This window comes from Argentina silus (genome assembly GCF_951799395.1).
Source record: "Argentina silus genome assembly, chromosome: 8".
In the NCBI taxonomy this organism is placed as follows: domain Eukaryota; kingdom Metazoa; phylum Chordata; class Actinopteri; order Argentiniformes; family Argentinidae; genus Argentina; species Argentina silus.
In genome coordinates, this window is record NC_139662.1 from 10,208,712 (window position 1) to 10,223,734 (window position 15,023).

At 44.9% G+C, this 15,023-nt stretch overlaps 1 protein-coding gene across 1 annotated transcript; it reads left to right on the forward strand.

Annotated features, from left to right (window-relative positions):
* Nucleotides 1–364: 364 nt before the first annotated feature.
* On the forward strand, nt 365–14,689 carry ccm2l (CCM2 like scaffold protein). Its single transcript, XM_083676080.1, has 10 exons — nt 365–504; nt 3,371–3,538; nt 4,024–4,107; nt 4,762–4,945; nt 5,523–6,139; nt 7,217–7,346; nt 7,737–7,800; nt 8,118–8,277; nt 10,526–10,664; nt 13,817–14,689. The coding sequence occupies exons 1-10, from the start codon at nt 475–477 to the stop codon at nt 14,095–14,097; spliced, it is 1,857 nt and encodes a 618-aa protein (XP_083532206.1). The 5' UTR covers nt 365–474; the 3' UTR covers nt 14,098–14,689.
* The last annotated feature ends 334 nt before the right edge of the window (nt 14,690–15,023 follow it).

Sequence of the window (15,023 nt, forward strand, 5' to 3'; positions counted from 1 at the left end):
AAGGGCTCTGAGGTGAATTCGTCTGTCCACATGATTGTGTGTGAAGGCCATTGTACCCGTAGGAGTACCGTTTCAGGAGTGTGTGTGTGTGTGTGTGTGTGTGTGTGTGTGTGTGTGTGTGTGTGTGTGTGTGTGTGTGTGTGTGTGTGTGTGTGTGTGTGTGTGTGTGTGTGTGTGTTATCAGTGCTAAGAGAATGGCAGCCGAGGGGGAGTTTGTTTGTTATCAGGCTCTGGTGGAGTTTCCTCTCGGACAGGAAGTAGGCTTCCTGTGTTTCCTGTGCTCTCCTGTGTTGGGTCCTGGGGGGCTTTGTTGGAGGGAACAGGACGGTGTCACAGCCCTCAGCCAGAGAAAGAGAGGGGGAGAGAGAGAGGGAGAGAGAGAGAGAAAGAGAGAGAGAGGGAGAGAGAAAGAGAGAGAGCATACCGCCACCGCCATCACCGCCACCGTCCCACACACCACGGCCTGCTGGAGGGATGGACTATGAGCCCAAGAAAACCAAGAAGGTAGGTGGTGTCGGGACCCCTGGGTCGGGACCCCTCAGACAGAGGGTTCTTATGATGAGGCTTGAGTACCAGGGAGACGAAGCTGTCCAAAGTATTGTTTAGGTGTTTTCGCTATGCCAGTTACCATGTACTATAGACTGTTGGGTGTGTGTGTGTGTGTGTGTGTGTGTGTGTGTGTGTGTGTGTGTGTGTGTGTGTGTGTGTGTATGTGTGTGTGTGTGTGTGTTATGCATGCTATGTGATGTGTGTATGTATGTATTATGTATGTTGGGATTGCGTCATATGCATGTGGAGGGGGGAATATTTCAAAGGGTTCTGATGTACAGTACAGTACGATGCTCATACTTTGCCTTCAATTAAATTAAATTTGCTCTCCGTGTCCCGAGGCTTTATACGGAACTCGGTTTTCAAAGACGAAAAAATGTGGGGATGGAATTTTAAATCACTGCTAAATTTAGCTTACTGTTAGCCCTATCAAAATGTCCTCTTTTGTATGTCAGGCATTGATTTCAACACGACTGACTGATATGAATGTTGATAGGCCTCTTAAGGCTGCTAAGTGGCCCTCATTAAGATGTGTGATGGCTAGAATCAGTCTCGCAGCTGCAGGTCAGAGGCTGATGAATAGATCTGACTTACTAAGCTCAGGTGGCTGATAGAAAGCCCAGACAAAAGACATCGTAGGCTATGGAACAATAAAGGGGTTAGAGAGGTTGACACACACACACACACACACACACACACACACACAGACACAGACACACTGACACACACTCTCACACACACACACACACACACACACACACACACACACACACATACACATTCTCACACACACACACACACATTCTCACACACACACACAGACACACACACACACACACACACACTTACTCAGGCACATACACATTCTCACTCATACACACACACACACACACACACACACACACACACACACACACACACACACACAGTCCTCACGGTTGCCGGGGCATGTGACCGCCGCAGAGCCATCAGTGTGAGAACCAGTAGGTGTCTAACAGCGCGTGTGTCACGTCTTCTATCTCACTCTGAAGGAGCTGTCAGTCCTGTCACAAGCGGTGTCACTCACGGCTGAGTGCTTGTTGTCCCAGTCTGTGACACAGGAGAATGGATGTTAGTCATTTCGCGTCTCTCTATTTCTGTCTCTCTCTCGGTGAGGTCACGCCCCTTCGCTGTGCCAAACGATGACGGCATGTGGCCTATGACCACGTGCCCCATTTGGACGTTCAGACATCTTTTGGGCCCTTTTCAGCGTTGGCTGGAAGAATCTTGTTGCCAGAACATCTCAGTGAAGATCTACCTGTATCTGAGTGTATTCCTATTTAAGTGCACTGAGTGCCTAAGGGCTGTATAATGGTATCTAGGAATGGGCAATAATTGTAGTCTACACATTTTTAGCCTTCCTGAATTGTTGTACAGGCCGTCACTGAGTGGTGTTTGGCATGGATAGCCCACTGTGTGTTTGTCTTTCTGTCTGTGTGGCGCCAATGAAGGGCTACATTTTCTATCGGCAAACGACAATTAGTTATTTTACATTATACTAACGAAGCAAGCGATATGGAACTATTTGAAGCCCCCTTGGCGCTACTCTTCTAATATACCACTGTGTGTGTGTGTGTGTGTGTGTGTGTGTGTGTGTGTGTGTGTCTCTCTCTCTCTCTCTCTCTCTCTCTCTCTCTCTCTCTCTCTCTCTCTCTCTCTCTCTCTCTCTCTCTGTCTCAGCATTTCGTAACAATGGGTTAGAGAATCAGCAATAATTTAAACATGGAAAGGCAATTAATTACCCTTTTGGAATGATAACACAATACGTGGCTGTATTCAGCTCATTCAGGGGCAGGTTTAAATGAGATGATATACAGAGTCTATATCTGGGATTACTACAAAGGGTAGTGGAGAGGCCGGCACGCGGATGTTGGTGTTAATTAGGAATTGTCTCAGCCTTGAGTTGCTGTTTAAAACATCCAGCCTGGCTGTTACAGTCTGATGATCACCATGACTGCGAGAATGACTGAGCATATTGATTAACGTTAAATAGTAGCCTGGCTCCAAATCAAACTTTATTGATATAGAACATTTCATACCACAGGCTGCTCTACAGGAAAACAATTATCCAAGAAACAGAGGGAGAGGATAAAAAGCCAACCAGATAAAAACGTGAACTAGATCGGTAGATGTTTTAGTCAACTCCTATGATTATCAATGGCTAAAACACATAGAAATCTAGAGCGAGGCTAATCAACACATACATGTACAGTACCAGTCAAACGTTTAGACACACCTTCTCATTCAATGGTTTTTCTTTATTTTTTTAAATTATTTTCTACATTGTAGATTAATATTGAAGGCATCAAAACTATGAAGGAACACATATGGAATTATGTGGTAAACAAAAAAGTGTTAAACAAACCAGAATATGGTTTATATTTTAGATTCTTCAAAGTAGCCACCTTTGGCTTTGATGACAGCTTTGCACACTCTTGGCAAGGTGTGTCCAAACTTTTGACTGGTACTGTACATAACATATATATATGTATGTATGTACTGTATATAACAGGGTGAATATGAGAGAGGTGTCTGACTCAGTGGAGGCTGGTGGAGGAATGGTATCAAGTAACGTGTGTTTGATACAATTCCTCATTCCATTCCATTCCATGCATTACAATGAGCCAGTCCTCCCATTTCTACCTCCACCAGTCTCCCCATGTCTGAATATACTAGTGTACTGTTAACAATATACAGTATGAGAGAGTGCCTGTGACTTTTACTGAGGTATATCAATGTGAAAAGTCTGCTAAAGCATCTTAGATGGTCTTTCTTCCCCAAGGGCTTCGTGTCGCCTATCAAGCGGCTGGTGTTCTCCAAGTCAGGACGCAGACAGACAGACAGAGGCAGTGTGTACCGGCGGCCCCTCCACACCGTCCCTCTCTACCCCCCCGATTTCCTCATCCACCCTGAGAGACTCATCTTTGACTACGTGGAGAAGGAGGTCAAGGTGAGGGGGGAGGGTACTTTGTTCCAGTAGGTTCCGAAGAAAATATTTCTACGTGTGCCAGGGGAGGCTGGTGGAGATCACATGTGTGTGTTTGATACCATTCCATGCATTACAATGAGCCCGTCCTCCGATGTCTACCTCCACCAGGCTCCCCTGTGCACAGAAACCTTGTACTGAAATAATTTTGAAACACCACAGGCACCCGGCTCATATCGTCAATCTATCCCGTACCAAACTGTATGTGCTTGTGTGAGATGTCAACAGAGATAAATAAACTGTAACCACTTCATAAAAACTGTATTCATCAGCACTTCTACTAGTCTTCTCCTGCCTCCAGATCTGTACAGTATCCCTGTCTTCTGTATGGTGTCAACATCATAGGAGTTTGTGAAAGTACAATACAGACCTGGAGCCAGGCTACTTTATTAAAGGGCCCCTCACTGTACGAAACTAAACTGACCTTTGACCCCATTGCTCCTCCTCAGTTCCTGGGTCACTTGACATGGGTGTCATGCTCTCTGAACCCCTCCAGTAGAGATGAGCTGCTGCAGCTCCTGGACACAGCCAGAGTGAGTGTGTGATACAGATCTTACAAAAATATATACAATATACAATTGGATATACAATTACAAAACAGAAAGCAAGGTGCAAGTGCTTTAATCATGACCTACACCACAGAAGGTTCTAAACGGAAGCCAAATGTGTTATTTCTTTCTTGTAAAAGTGTATAGGGGTCATAATATAGCCTTAAAAAAAGGGTTCTTCGGTGTGCGTGCATGCGTGCATTCGTGCATGTGTGGACCCTTTTGAACCCTTTTAAGTTCCATTTAAAATCTTACTGTAAACACACTGCAGTAGTGTACTTCATAGTGTGCAAAATATCAAACAAACAGATGAGGTTGATTTTCATTACACAGAAGAGGGTGATTCACAGATATGCTACTGATTAGTTTACAAACCTCCATATAGATCATATACGGATATCAGCACAAAGTGAAATGCTTCCGTGCACCTATTCATGAGAGTAACAGGAGTGAGAAGAGAGGATATGTGTCACTTTTTAGAGGGGAAAGACAAACAGGAATGCAAACCAATTAGAATTTCCAAATGGGTTGGTCCCTTTGTAGATTTTAGACATGTCCATCTGCTCTGGTCCCTTGTGTACTATAAGCAGCTTAGAATGTAAGACATCTCCATCTGGTCTGATCCCTTGTGTACTGTAGCAGTTGAAGGTTCTCCCTCTGAAGACCAGCGTGGAGCAGGACTGCATCCTCAGCCTGTCTGCACGCTGTCTTCTTCTCACCTGGAGAGACAACGAGAAGCTGCTGCTGAGAATCCCCACGCACGAGATCGCTGCTGCCTCCTACCTGCGGGACGACGCACTGCACCTCGTGGTGCTCAAGACAGGCAAGGCAGCTCTGCTTTGGAAATAACTCACTGTGTCTTTCGTGTAGCCATGATGACACCTGGGTTCAAATGTGGATTATTTCATTTCAACTATTGGTGGGCTTGATTTAGCTTGTTTCATAGACTGTACTACTGGTTAAATTTCCCTCCTAAGACCCTCTTCTCCCTCCTAAAGACCTCTTCTCCCTCCTAAAGACCTCTTCACCCCCACTACCCCCTTGTACAAGTTTCTCTCCTGTTAATATAAAAATTATAATAATAATAAAAAAATGAAAAATTCTTCTAGCATTGTGACTGCCTATGGCCCCTGGTCCGAGCATTGATTACTTTATCTTATGATGACTGATGGATAGATGATTCATTTACTTAAACAAATGTATTTGTTGTAAGTCGCTTTGGATAAAGGCGTCTGCTAAATGTCGTAAATGTAATTGAGACAAGCCAAATCAAATGCTGCTAAAGTAGTTTAAATACAAAATATGTAAAAGCTGTTCCACTTCATCTGAGAAAAGATTGTGTGTGTTGGGTGTAGGACTTCATCTGAAGTATGTTTGGTGTGCTCTCCTCCTTCACCCAGGTCTAAATGTGGACACAGTCCTGGCCGGTGGCAGTTTGGAGAAGAAGAAGCCAGGGGGCATCGATGGCCGACGCCAGACCATGAGCAACTCTGACCCCCGACCAGCAGGGGGCACGATGGAGCGCAGACACACCATCTGTGGCGTGGACTGGAAGCCCTCATCCCGCCACGAGCCCAAACAGACCCCCGCCGTGGTTCAGGGTCAGGGGGTTGGAGGGGGGGCTGGAGGAGGAGGAGGAGGAGGAGGCAGTGGGGGTGGAGGTGACGCAGGGGACAGTCTGGAGAGGAAGAGGGTTAGCGGGAGCTGGGAACGTCGGCAGACCCGTAAACCCGGAGGGGGAAGCTGGGAGAAGAGGCCCGTGAGCGGCAGCTGGGACCGCCGGCCGGTGGGGGGCAGCTGGGAGAAGAGGCACGGGGCCGGGGGGAAGAAGACTGGTGGAAGCTGGGAGAGGAAGCACCCGGCTGGGGGTAGCTGGGAGCGCAGGCAGGCCTGCACAGGGAGCTGGGAGAGGGGGAAGTCGTACGGGAGCTGGGAGAGGAGAAACCACAACCCCTTGGAGCCCACACCCTGCCCCGATGCCTACTGCAACCTGGTCATACTGGCCGTGGAGAACAGGGTGAGAGAACCGGGGGACGAAACCCTAATTCACACGACAGAGGAAAACCAAGCTGAGCCAAACTGAGCTGAGCTGAGCTGTACCTGGAACAGGACTGGGAAGGACAGTGTGAACAAGGAATATCTGACACACTATAGTTGGGGTCGGCCCTGTAGTGTGTAGAAATACACACACTAGTACCCTAATCACAGGACAGAGCCGAGCTGTGCCATGCTGAGCTGTACTGTACTGTGCTGGCCTGGTTATGCTTCCACCATAGTTGCTGTAACAGCACTGGAAAGGACAATGTGAAAAGAAAATATCCATAGTTCACTATTATAGTGGCGGCTTCCAACATTAAAGTTGTTTTAGTCATTTTTTAAAATTTTTAATCTCAGCTGCTGTAAAATAAATCCTTTTTCAAAGGAGAACTATTCTTAGATGTAGCTACCGGTATATCTATTTTTGGGGCTTTGATCAGGTGTGACAGTGACACTGAGACGGTCTCAACCTGACAGCCCCTGTAGTGAAATCCAATCCCACAGCTCTGCTGTTCCCTGCTGCTGTGACCTCTCACTGTGATGTATTGTAATATGACATCTTACATAACAACATTGTGCCCTAGTAATTGTGTGTGTGTGCGTGTGTGTGCGTGCAGGCGTGCGTGTGTGTGTGTGTGTTTGTGTGTGTATGTGTATGTGTGTGTGTGTGTGTGTGTATGTGTGTGTGCGTGCGGGCGTGCGTGCGGGCGGGCGTGCGTGCGTGCGTGCGTGCGTGCGTGCGTGCGTGCGTGCGTGCGTGCGTGCGTGCGTGTGTGTGTGTGTAGCCCTGATCCCTGTGGTAATAATCTGTTTGGATTGGCAGGGTGTGTGTCATGGGGGCTGGTGGGTATTATAGATGTGTTCCCCCATGCTGTAGTGCCACTCTTCTTTCCCTGCACAAATGTCACATGACATTGAGAAATGTATCCAATTACTCCATAAATGATGGGTGACATGCAATAATGCTGTAAATTACTAATTAATTTGTCATTCGTTAATTCATTCATTTATTTATTTATTCGTTCATTCGTTTGTTCATTCATCCATCCATTCCCAGGATGCAGCGGAGGAGTACTGTGCTCTGATCTGTCAGATGTTCCAGATCATCTACGGCCACCAGACCATCGAGTGTGTGGACAGGGCGGGCTTCCACTACACCATGCCCGACCGCTATTGGCTGCAGAGGAGTGAGTGACACTAAAAACACAACCAACATAAGACAAGAGAGACTGCTGCATGTATGCCATTTCACACACTTACATAATGTATATACTGACCACACACACACACACACACACACACACACACACACACACACACACACACACACACACACACACACACACACACACACACACACAGCAAGAGAGCAAGCGAGCCACAAACAAACACACCCTTAATATCTTATGTATTAATATGACATTTCAGTCAGACAAGAGGGAGAGATTTTGATTGAGAGGCCATCAGCATCGGCCATCAGCAATAGGCTACAGTCCCCAGCATGTCTGTGTGGGTCTTTGATGATGACTAATGGGGGGCCTCTCTCCATCTGCGTCTCTGCTGGCCATGTTCCCCAGGTGACAGCTGCCTGACAGACATGACGTACAGCTACGACGCTGACTTCAGCTGCTGCAGCTCATAGTGAGTAAGATGGCGAGAAGCGCAGAGCTGGATGGATAACCCTTGTGCCATGTATACGACAAGGGTATAGGGGTACTAGAGATGGCCTCACATGCTCTATGCCACGGTTTCTTATCTTTAAGATGGTTGCTCACTCCAAACATTCACCGTCGCATGTATTTCTTTTTAGTAGCTTTTTTCACAATGCCTGGTATGCCTGTGTGTGATGCATTGTTTGATCTATCGACTGGTATGTGGGTTTTTCTAAAGGTTCTGCTTCAGCTTTGAAAAGCCTTTAAAGGTTGTCGTTTGCGTACGGTACTGTATGTTTCCCTCAGCGATGGCTCCCAGGATGCCTTCGACCTGTACTACAGTGAGAACTACAGCGAGAGCTCGTCCCTGTCCCTGCAGGACTCCCACAGAAGCCTGGCCTCCATACAGAGCGATGGAGAACCCAGTAACGAAGGCCTGCAGCTCATGCAGGAGTACATGATCACGGTGAGATATATATCTGAGCTATGACGAATGATAAGATATTGTGTTTCTTGCTCATGTTTTGAAATATTTCGGGGGCCTAGTATAGAATGCTGTGTAAATAAGTAGTAGTAATAATAATAATAATAATAATAATAATAATAATAATAATAATAAGGAAAACTCTGCTCCACATGCTCCCAAGTGTGTTTATCAAGTAATCAATGTTCATACACTCTTCTGGTTCTTAGGTGCTACCTAGACAACTGATAATGTAATAACACTGGGTGATGTACTAGGTTGTTATATGTAATAAAACCGGATAATGTAAATAACCTGCCGGATAATGTAATAAACTTGTTAAAGGGGAAATCTGTAATTGGTACATACATTTGTGGACTTTGAAATGAATGATATATAGCCATTGATTCTTGAAGAATATAGTTTATACAACTGTATTCATCAGAACCCAAAATATGAGCTTGTTTTACTCCATTGTATTTCTATATGTATGTATATATAGTTGGTGGAACATGGTGCTAACAACGCTTAGGTTGTGGGTTTGATTCCTGCTGGGACCATATATACTGAAATGTATGCACTCACTGCAATGTAAGTCGCTTTGGATAAAAGCTAAATGGCATATTATATATATATAAACAATGCAATTGCAAACAAACACTGAATAGCTTCATAACATAGTTAAAACTATCATCTCATAAACTGTATCTCATGGATGGTCAGTCCTTGCATCCATAGTTCTGTCTATGAAATTGAGAGTGTTGAAAAAAAGGGCTGTTGTTTGAATTACAGATTGCAACTTCAAATGGAAAATATAATAACTATTATTACGTTATCCAGTGAGTTTTTGATGAATAATGTTCTAACTTACACACACACACACACACACACACACACACACACACACACACACACACACACACACACACACACACACACACAGCATGGAATTTGTGATGCCACAAAAACATAGAGAAACAGTGTTGGATTGTCTCAAAGATGACCACTAATAGAGGGCTTTTCCAGGCGTTTGACCCTGACATGACCCTGTCAATTTCTGCCATATATTTCTTCCCTCAATCACGTCATGTTCAAAACGTAAGATATGAAATTGAGTAAATCAATCAAAATATTTCAGTATCAAGGATGACTACAGTGAGTATTACTTATGAGTAGCCATTGTTCTCATGCCATGCTAACAGTGCCTAGCTGGCAAGCTCTGAACACAGTATATTTACACCGGTAGAGAGTGGTCTATAACCCTGGTTCTCAGGAGCCTCTGAGTGCAGGTGTAGTTGTCACTCCATGCTGCTGCAGGGTCACACATGGTGTTGCCCATCGTTCTCTGTGTTGTTCTCTCTCCCCCTCAGGCCTCCTAGACTGAACACATTCAAAGCATTTCATGTTGAAGTTTAAGAAAAATATAAAAAGTTGATGATTCAGAAAAACATAAAAAGTTGATGTTACAAAGACATTTTAAAGTTTTAAGGCCATGGTTAGAGCTGGTGTTGGGGTTGGAGTTATGGTTAGGGTAAGGGCTAGGGTTTGGGTTATACTCATAATTGATTCTTGAAGAATATTATATAGACTAAAAAATAAGGCTTTAACTTCAATGTTAAACAACAGGAATGTAAACAATCACACTTTAGCTTCAACATAAAACTACTAGCTGATGTCACAAACCGTCAGTCCAGTATTTTAGAGTGATAATAACATAACACATTGTGTGTGTGTGTGTGTGTGTGTGTGTGTGTGTGTGTGTGTGTGTGTGTGTGTGTGTGTGACTGACAAATGAATGCAACAAAACATAAAGACAATGATATTTTGTTATTACATTATTAAAGTTATTACATTATTCATCCAAAATAACATACTCACTGGATAACCTAATAACCACTGGATAATGTAATAAAAAGTGATTACATTATCCTGTTCTATTACATTATAAATGCACAAGTTATACATCATGAAAAGCGATTACATTACCCAGTGTTATTACATTATCAGTTGTTACAGGGTTCCATTTCAAACCCTTTTGGTTTCCATGTAGAACCTTTCCACAGAGGGTTTTACATGGAACCCTAAAAGCGTTCTTCAAAGAGTTCTCCCACAGGGGCAGCCAAAGAACCCTTTTGGAAATGTCCCTTTAGTTCTTCATCAGGATGTAGTTGGGATCATTCCCCCACCGTCTTTGTTCCCTTGTGGTATTGCTAATAACAGCATCATCATGGTTGTCCCCCCTGCTGTGTAGCTGAGGAGTAAGCTGAGTCCAGGGGAGCTGCAGCAGTTTGCCCTGCTCCTGAGGGAGTACCGGCTGGGCGCGCCCATCGATGAGTTCTGCTCTGACCTGCTACAACTCTACGGAGACGTCAGGAAGTTCCTGCTGCTCGGTGAGAAAGCCGGCCATGATGCCACATTATCCTACCTTAAAGGTCCCGGATGTAGATTTGAGCTTTAAAGGTTCTAGCATGAAGTTTTGCATGTTGCGGGGTGCTCAGTGGCGTAGCACACTAAGGCGCATACCATGTCATCGCAAGGTCCCTGGTTTGATTCCAGCCATCAACATATCCTGCATGTCATCCCTCCTCTCTCTCACCCATCCTTCCTGTCAATCTTTACTATCTCTATCCCAATGAAGCAGAAATGCCCTCAAAACATATTTTTAAAAATGTGTTTGCGTGTTGCTGCCCCTGCTGGCCACATTGAACATTTCAAATAGCACTAAACATATACAGTACCAGTCAAAAGTTTGGACACACCTTGTCATTCAATGGTTTTTCTTTATTTTTTTTATTATTTTCTACATTGTAGATTCATATTGAAGACATCAAAACTATGAAGGAACACATATGGAATTATGTAGTAAACTAAAAAGTGTTAAACAAACCAGAATATGGTTTATATTTTAGATTCTTCAAAGTAGCCAGCTTTTGCTTTGATGACAGCTTTGCACACTCTTGGCAAGGTGTGTCCAACCTTTTGACTGGTACTGTAACAAACCAAACATAAATCGGCCCGTAAAGGCTAGTGTCCTCCCCCCGACACAACATTTTAGAAACCCCTTTGTTTGGACTAATCCAGCACTCTTTACTGAACATTCTTCATCAGATCTCATTCCTTGATGGCTACCGATTCATCATGGCCATTTGTTTGGAAGGATATGCATATATTTGCTAATTTGCTAATAAGAAAACATAGCATGTTTTACAATTTCCACATTTTCAATGTTGACCATAGAGGGCAGCAAAACTAGTGCAAAACGACATGCTTCCCCTTTAAGAACCGTTTAGTGGTACCGCACATTGCAGTAGTACAGTGTGACAGAAGCAGCCATACTGTAAGTACTGTGTTATACACTAGGGGAGGCCGGTGGAGGTAGAAATTGGAGGACGGGCTCTTTGTAAATGCATGGAATGGAATGAGGAATGATATATTCCTCATTCCAATCCATGCATTTACAAGGAGCCCGACCTCCGATTTCTACCTCCACCGGCCTCCACTGTTTTACACCATACTTGATACTGTATATACAGTAATTATACAGTATGACTATGTATACCCAATATAGGGCTGCAAACCTACAGTCATGTTACAGTCATGTGAATACAATATACATAATGTATAGCCTCATTTTGCTTTATTCGATTCTAATCTCTATGGGCATATTGACTCTTACATGATGTACTGAGTCAATAGGTAGGCCTTTGTGACTTTGTGTGTGAATATTATGCCCTGGCAGACGCCTCCTCCGATTCAGATGGTGATTAATGGGAGTTTAGTGGCAGCCTATTAGTGTGATGAGAGCCACTGGTCTCACAGCAGCAGAATATACCTGAATATTCATGAGCGCCTGCCCTTCATCGAGGCTCCAGGGGGCCGTTAGGGTGTAAAACTGCCTGGGGTATGCCCTGTTCACCCTGTCTGTCAAATACTGCTCTTGCAATGTCCCCTTGGACTAAAACATGCAAGCAGACACACTCACACATGCATGCACACACAGACACACACACATGCAGGCATGAACGCACGCACGGATGCATGCACACGCACACATACACACACACACACACACATTCACACACACACACACACACACACACACACACACACACACACACACACACACACACACACACATTCACACATACACACACACACACACACACACACACACACACACACACACACACACACACACACACACACACAAACTGTTTGATCATATCTTCATCTAGGCCAGTTGGGCTTCTGTCAACACAGAGGACATCATGGTTGTCTGTTTTCTGTTGCAGTGCACTCCATGTCTTTGGCCCAGATTCTCCATACCATTTAACCTTTTGATTTAACCTTTTTTTAACCAGACGGGTCAATTAAGATTTCTACCAATATTCATATCATTAATATTCATATCTACAATAACGGCCTGGCGAGCAACAGGGCTATTGATAATGGCAATGAATGAATTTGATTTGTTAGGCACTTTTCATACAGTGTACGGCAGCCAAAGGAGCTTTACAGATAAGCACTGAAAATAAAAATGATGAGATGAGAGTAGTCCATTCTGTTTCAATCTCAAGGGACACAACAGAATGTACAGTCCCAGACTTGTGAATTTATGTTCCAGGAGATCCTGCCTCTGATTTCTGGCCAACAGATGTGAGGGTATGAGCTTGTCTGTTTACATGAAATCAGCCTCCTCCGATGAGGCTCTGTACACATCCTGTATTTGTCCTAATTTCTGTATTTTGGATTTGTGTGACTTTATTTGTCAGAGGGAGAGAGGAGAGTGACAGAGAAATGAGAGAGGAGAGAGAAAAAATGGCAAGGTAGGAGACAGAGAAAGAAGAGAGAAAATGAAGGAGACAGAGCAAGAGAGAGAGAGAGAGAGAGAGAGAGAGAGAGAGAGAGCAAGAGAGAGAGAGAGAGAGAGAGAGCGAGAGACAGCGAGGTACTGTGTGTGTGTGTGTGTGTGTGTGTGTGTGTGTGTGTGTGTGTGTGTGTGTGTGTGTGTGTGTGTGCAGTTTGTTTGCAGCTAATCCTTGCTTTTGAATGTCAACCCCGCTACTGTGACTAGAATACAGATTATAACCGATGCTGTCTGCTGGAGAAACAACAAAAAAACATAATTTCACACTGCTGTCACACTGTTTTACTTGCTGTATATATCGTTCTGGATCAAAGCCAGGAGCACAGACAGACAGACAGACAGACATGGTGCACTATAACAGCTCAAGTTTTATTCAGACCATGTCACTAGCTGCAGGCATTGTACACCAACATAACCTTGGCAATATTCAAAGTATTGTGTATTGTATGCTATCGCATTGGCCTAATGCATTGTATGCTATCACTTTGGCAAGCAGCAAACCCTCATGTTATAGTGTCATTTGGCAAGCAGAAAATCCCAATATTGATATATATGCTACTGTATCACTTTAACAAGCAACATCGCCTGAACCTGACCAGAGCCATATATAGATGTGGAGATATCCATCTGTGTACATGGCTGTGGGCCCAACCATCTTTCCTGGCTTCTCCCCAGGCATGCGTCCCTTCATCCCAGACAAGGACGTGGGAGTGTTCGAGAGCTTCCTGGAGGGCATCGGGATCCGCGAGGGGGGCATCCTGACGGACAGCTTCGGCCGGATCAAACGGAGCATGAGCAGCACGCCGGCGACGGCGGTCTGCGGCTACGACATCTGGTCCCCCCCCTCGGGGTCGCAGGACTTCAACCGGAGGATCAGCGACATCACGCACGACATCGAGGCGCTGGGGTTCGAGGAGGTGCACGGCGACATCGAGGAGGAGGACTACTACCTGTGACGGGGTGGAGGACTACTTCCTGTGACGGATAGGCCTGGACAGGACAGAAGGCCAAGAGTGACTGGACAACTTTCTGTTGCTATACAGTGTGCTCACAAAACTGGATCGTGTTTGGCATAAGAAGTGGCAATAAGGGGAAGCCTAGGGGCAGTAAGACACTCATCATAATCAATCTGTCAGCCAATCATCACCCAAATCGCCCCATACAAAAGCAATGGAGGGGTAAACCTCAGTCAGTAACAGTGAATTGATTTCCCCCCCAAAAAGGTCACGAGCACAGAGAATGTCGATGTTCTGTTGTGTGTCTCCTTGACTGGCCTTTTGATACTCAAGCTTTTATCTCTATTGCTGTGTAATCCTGATCAAGACCATAGCCTGGTATTGTTTAAGATTAAACAGGCAATTTGCATGCCTTTGCATCAACTCATTTGCATGTCATTTGCATCAGAGTATTGGCACCAGGCTGAGCATGAATGAATAGCCAGGGAGATGTGTGTGTGTGTGTGTGTGTGTACGTGTGTGTGTGTGTGTATGTGTGTGTGTGTACGTGTGTGTGCGTGTGTGTGTGTGTGTGCGTGCGTGCGTGCGTGTGTGTGTGTGAGATGAGAGGGAGGGAGTGAGGGAGTGAGGGAGGGAGGGACAGAGGGAGAGAGAGAGACACCGAGAGAGGAGAGAGAGAGAGAGAGAAGAAGGGAGTGATCAGTAAAAGAGACAGGGATACATTACTGAGAAACAGAGAAAACGGCAAGATAAGGAAAGACAGTCCAACTCCAGCCCCTTCCCCCAGATATATAAAAGAAGGGATGACACTCCTCTCCTCTATTCTTCTCTGACTACACATTAATCTGAAGCAGCCAGCTGTATGGCCGAGGCTGACTGCCTGCCGTGCATAATTCCAGACCGCAGGGAAAATAGATTATGAAAAA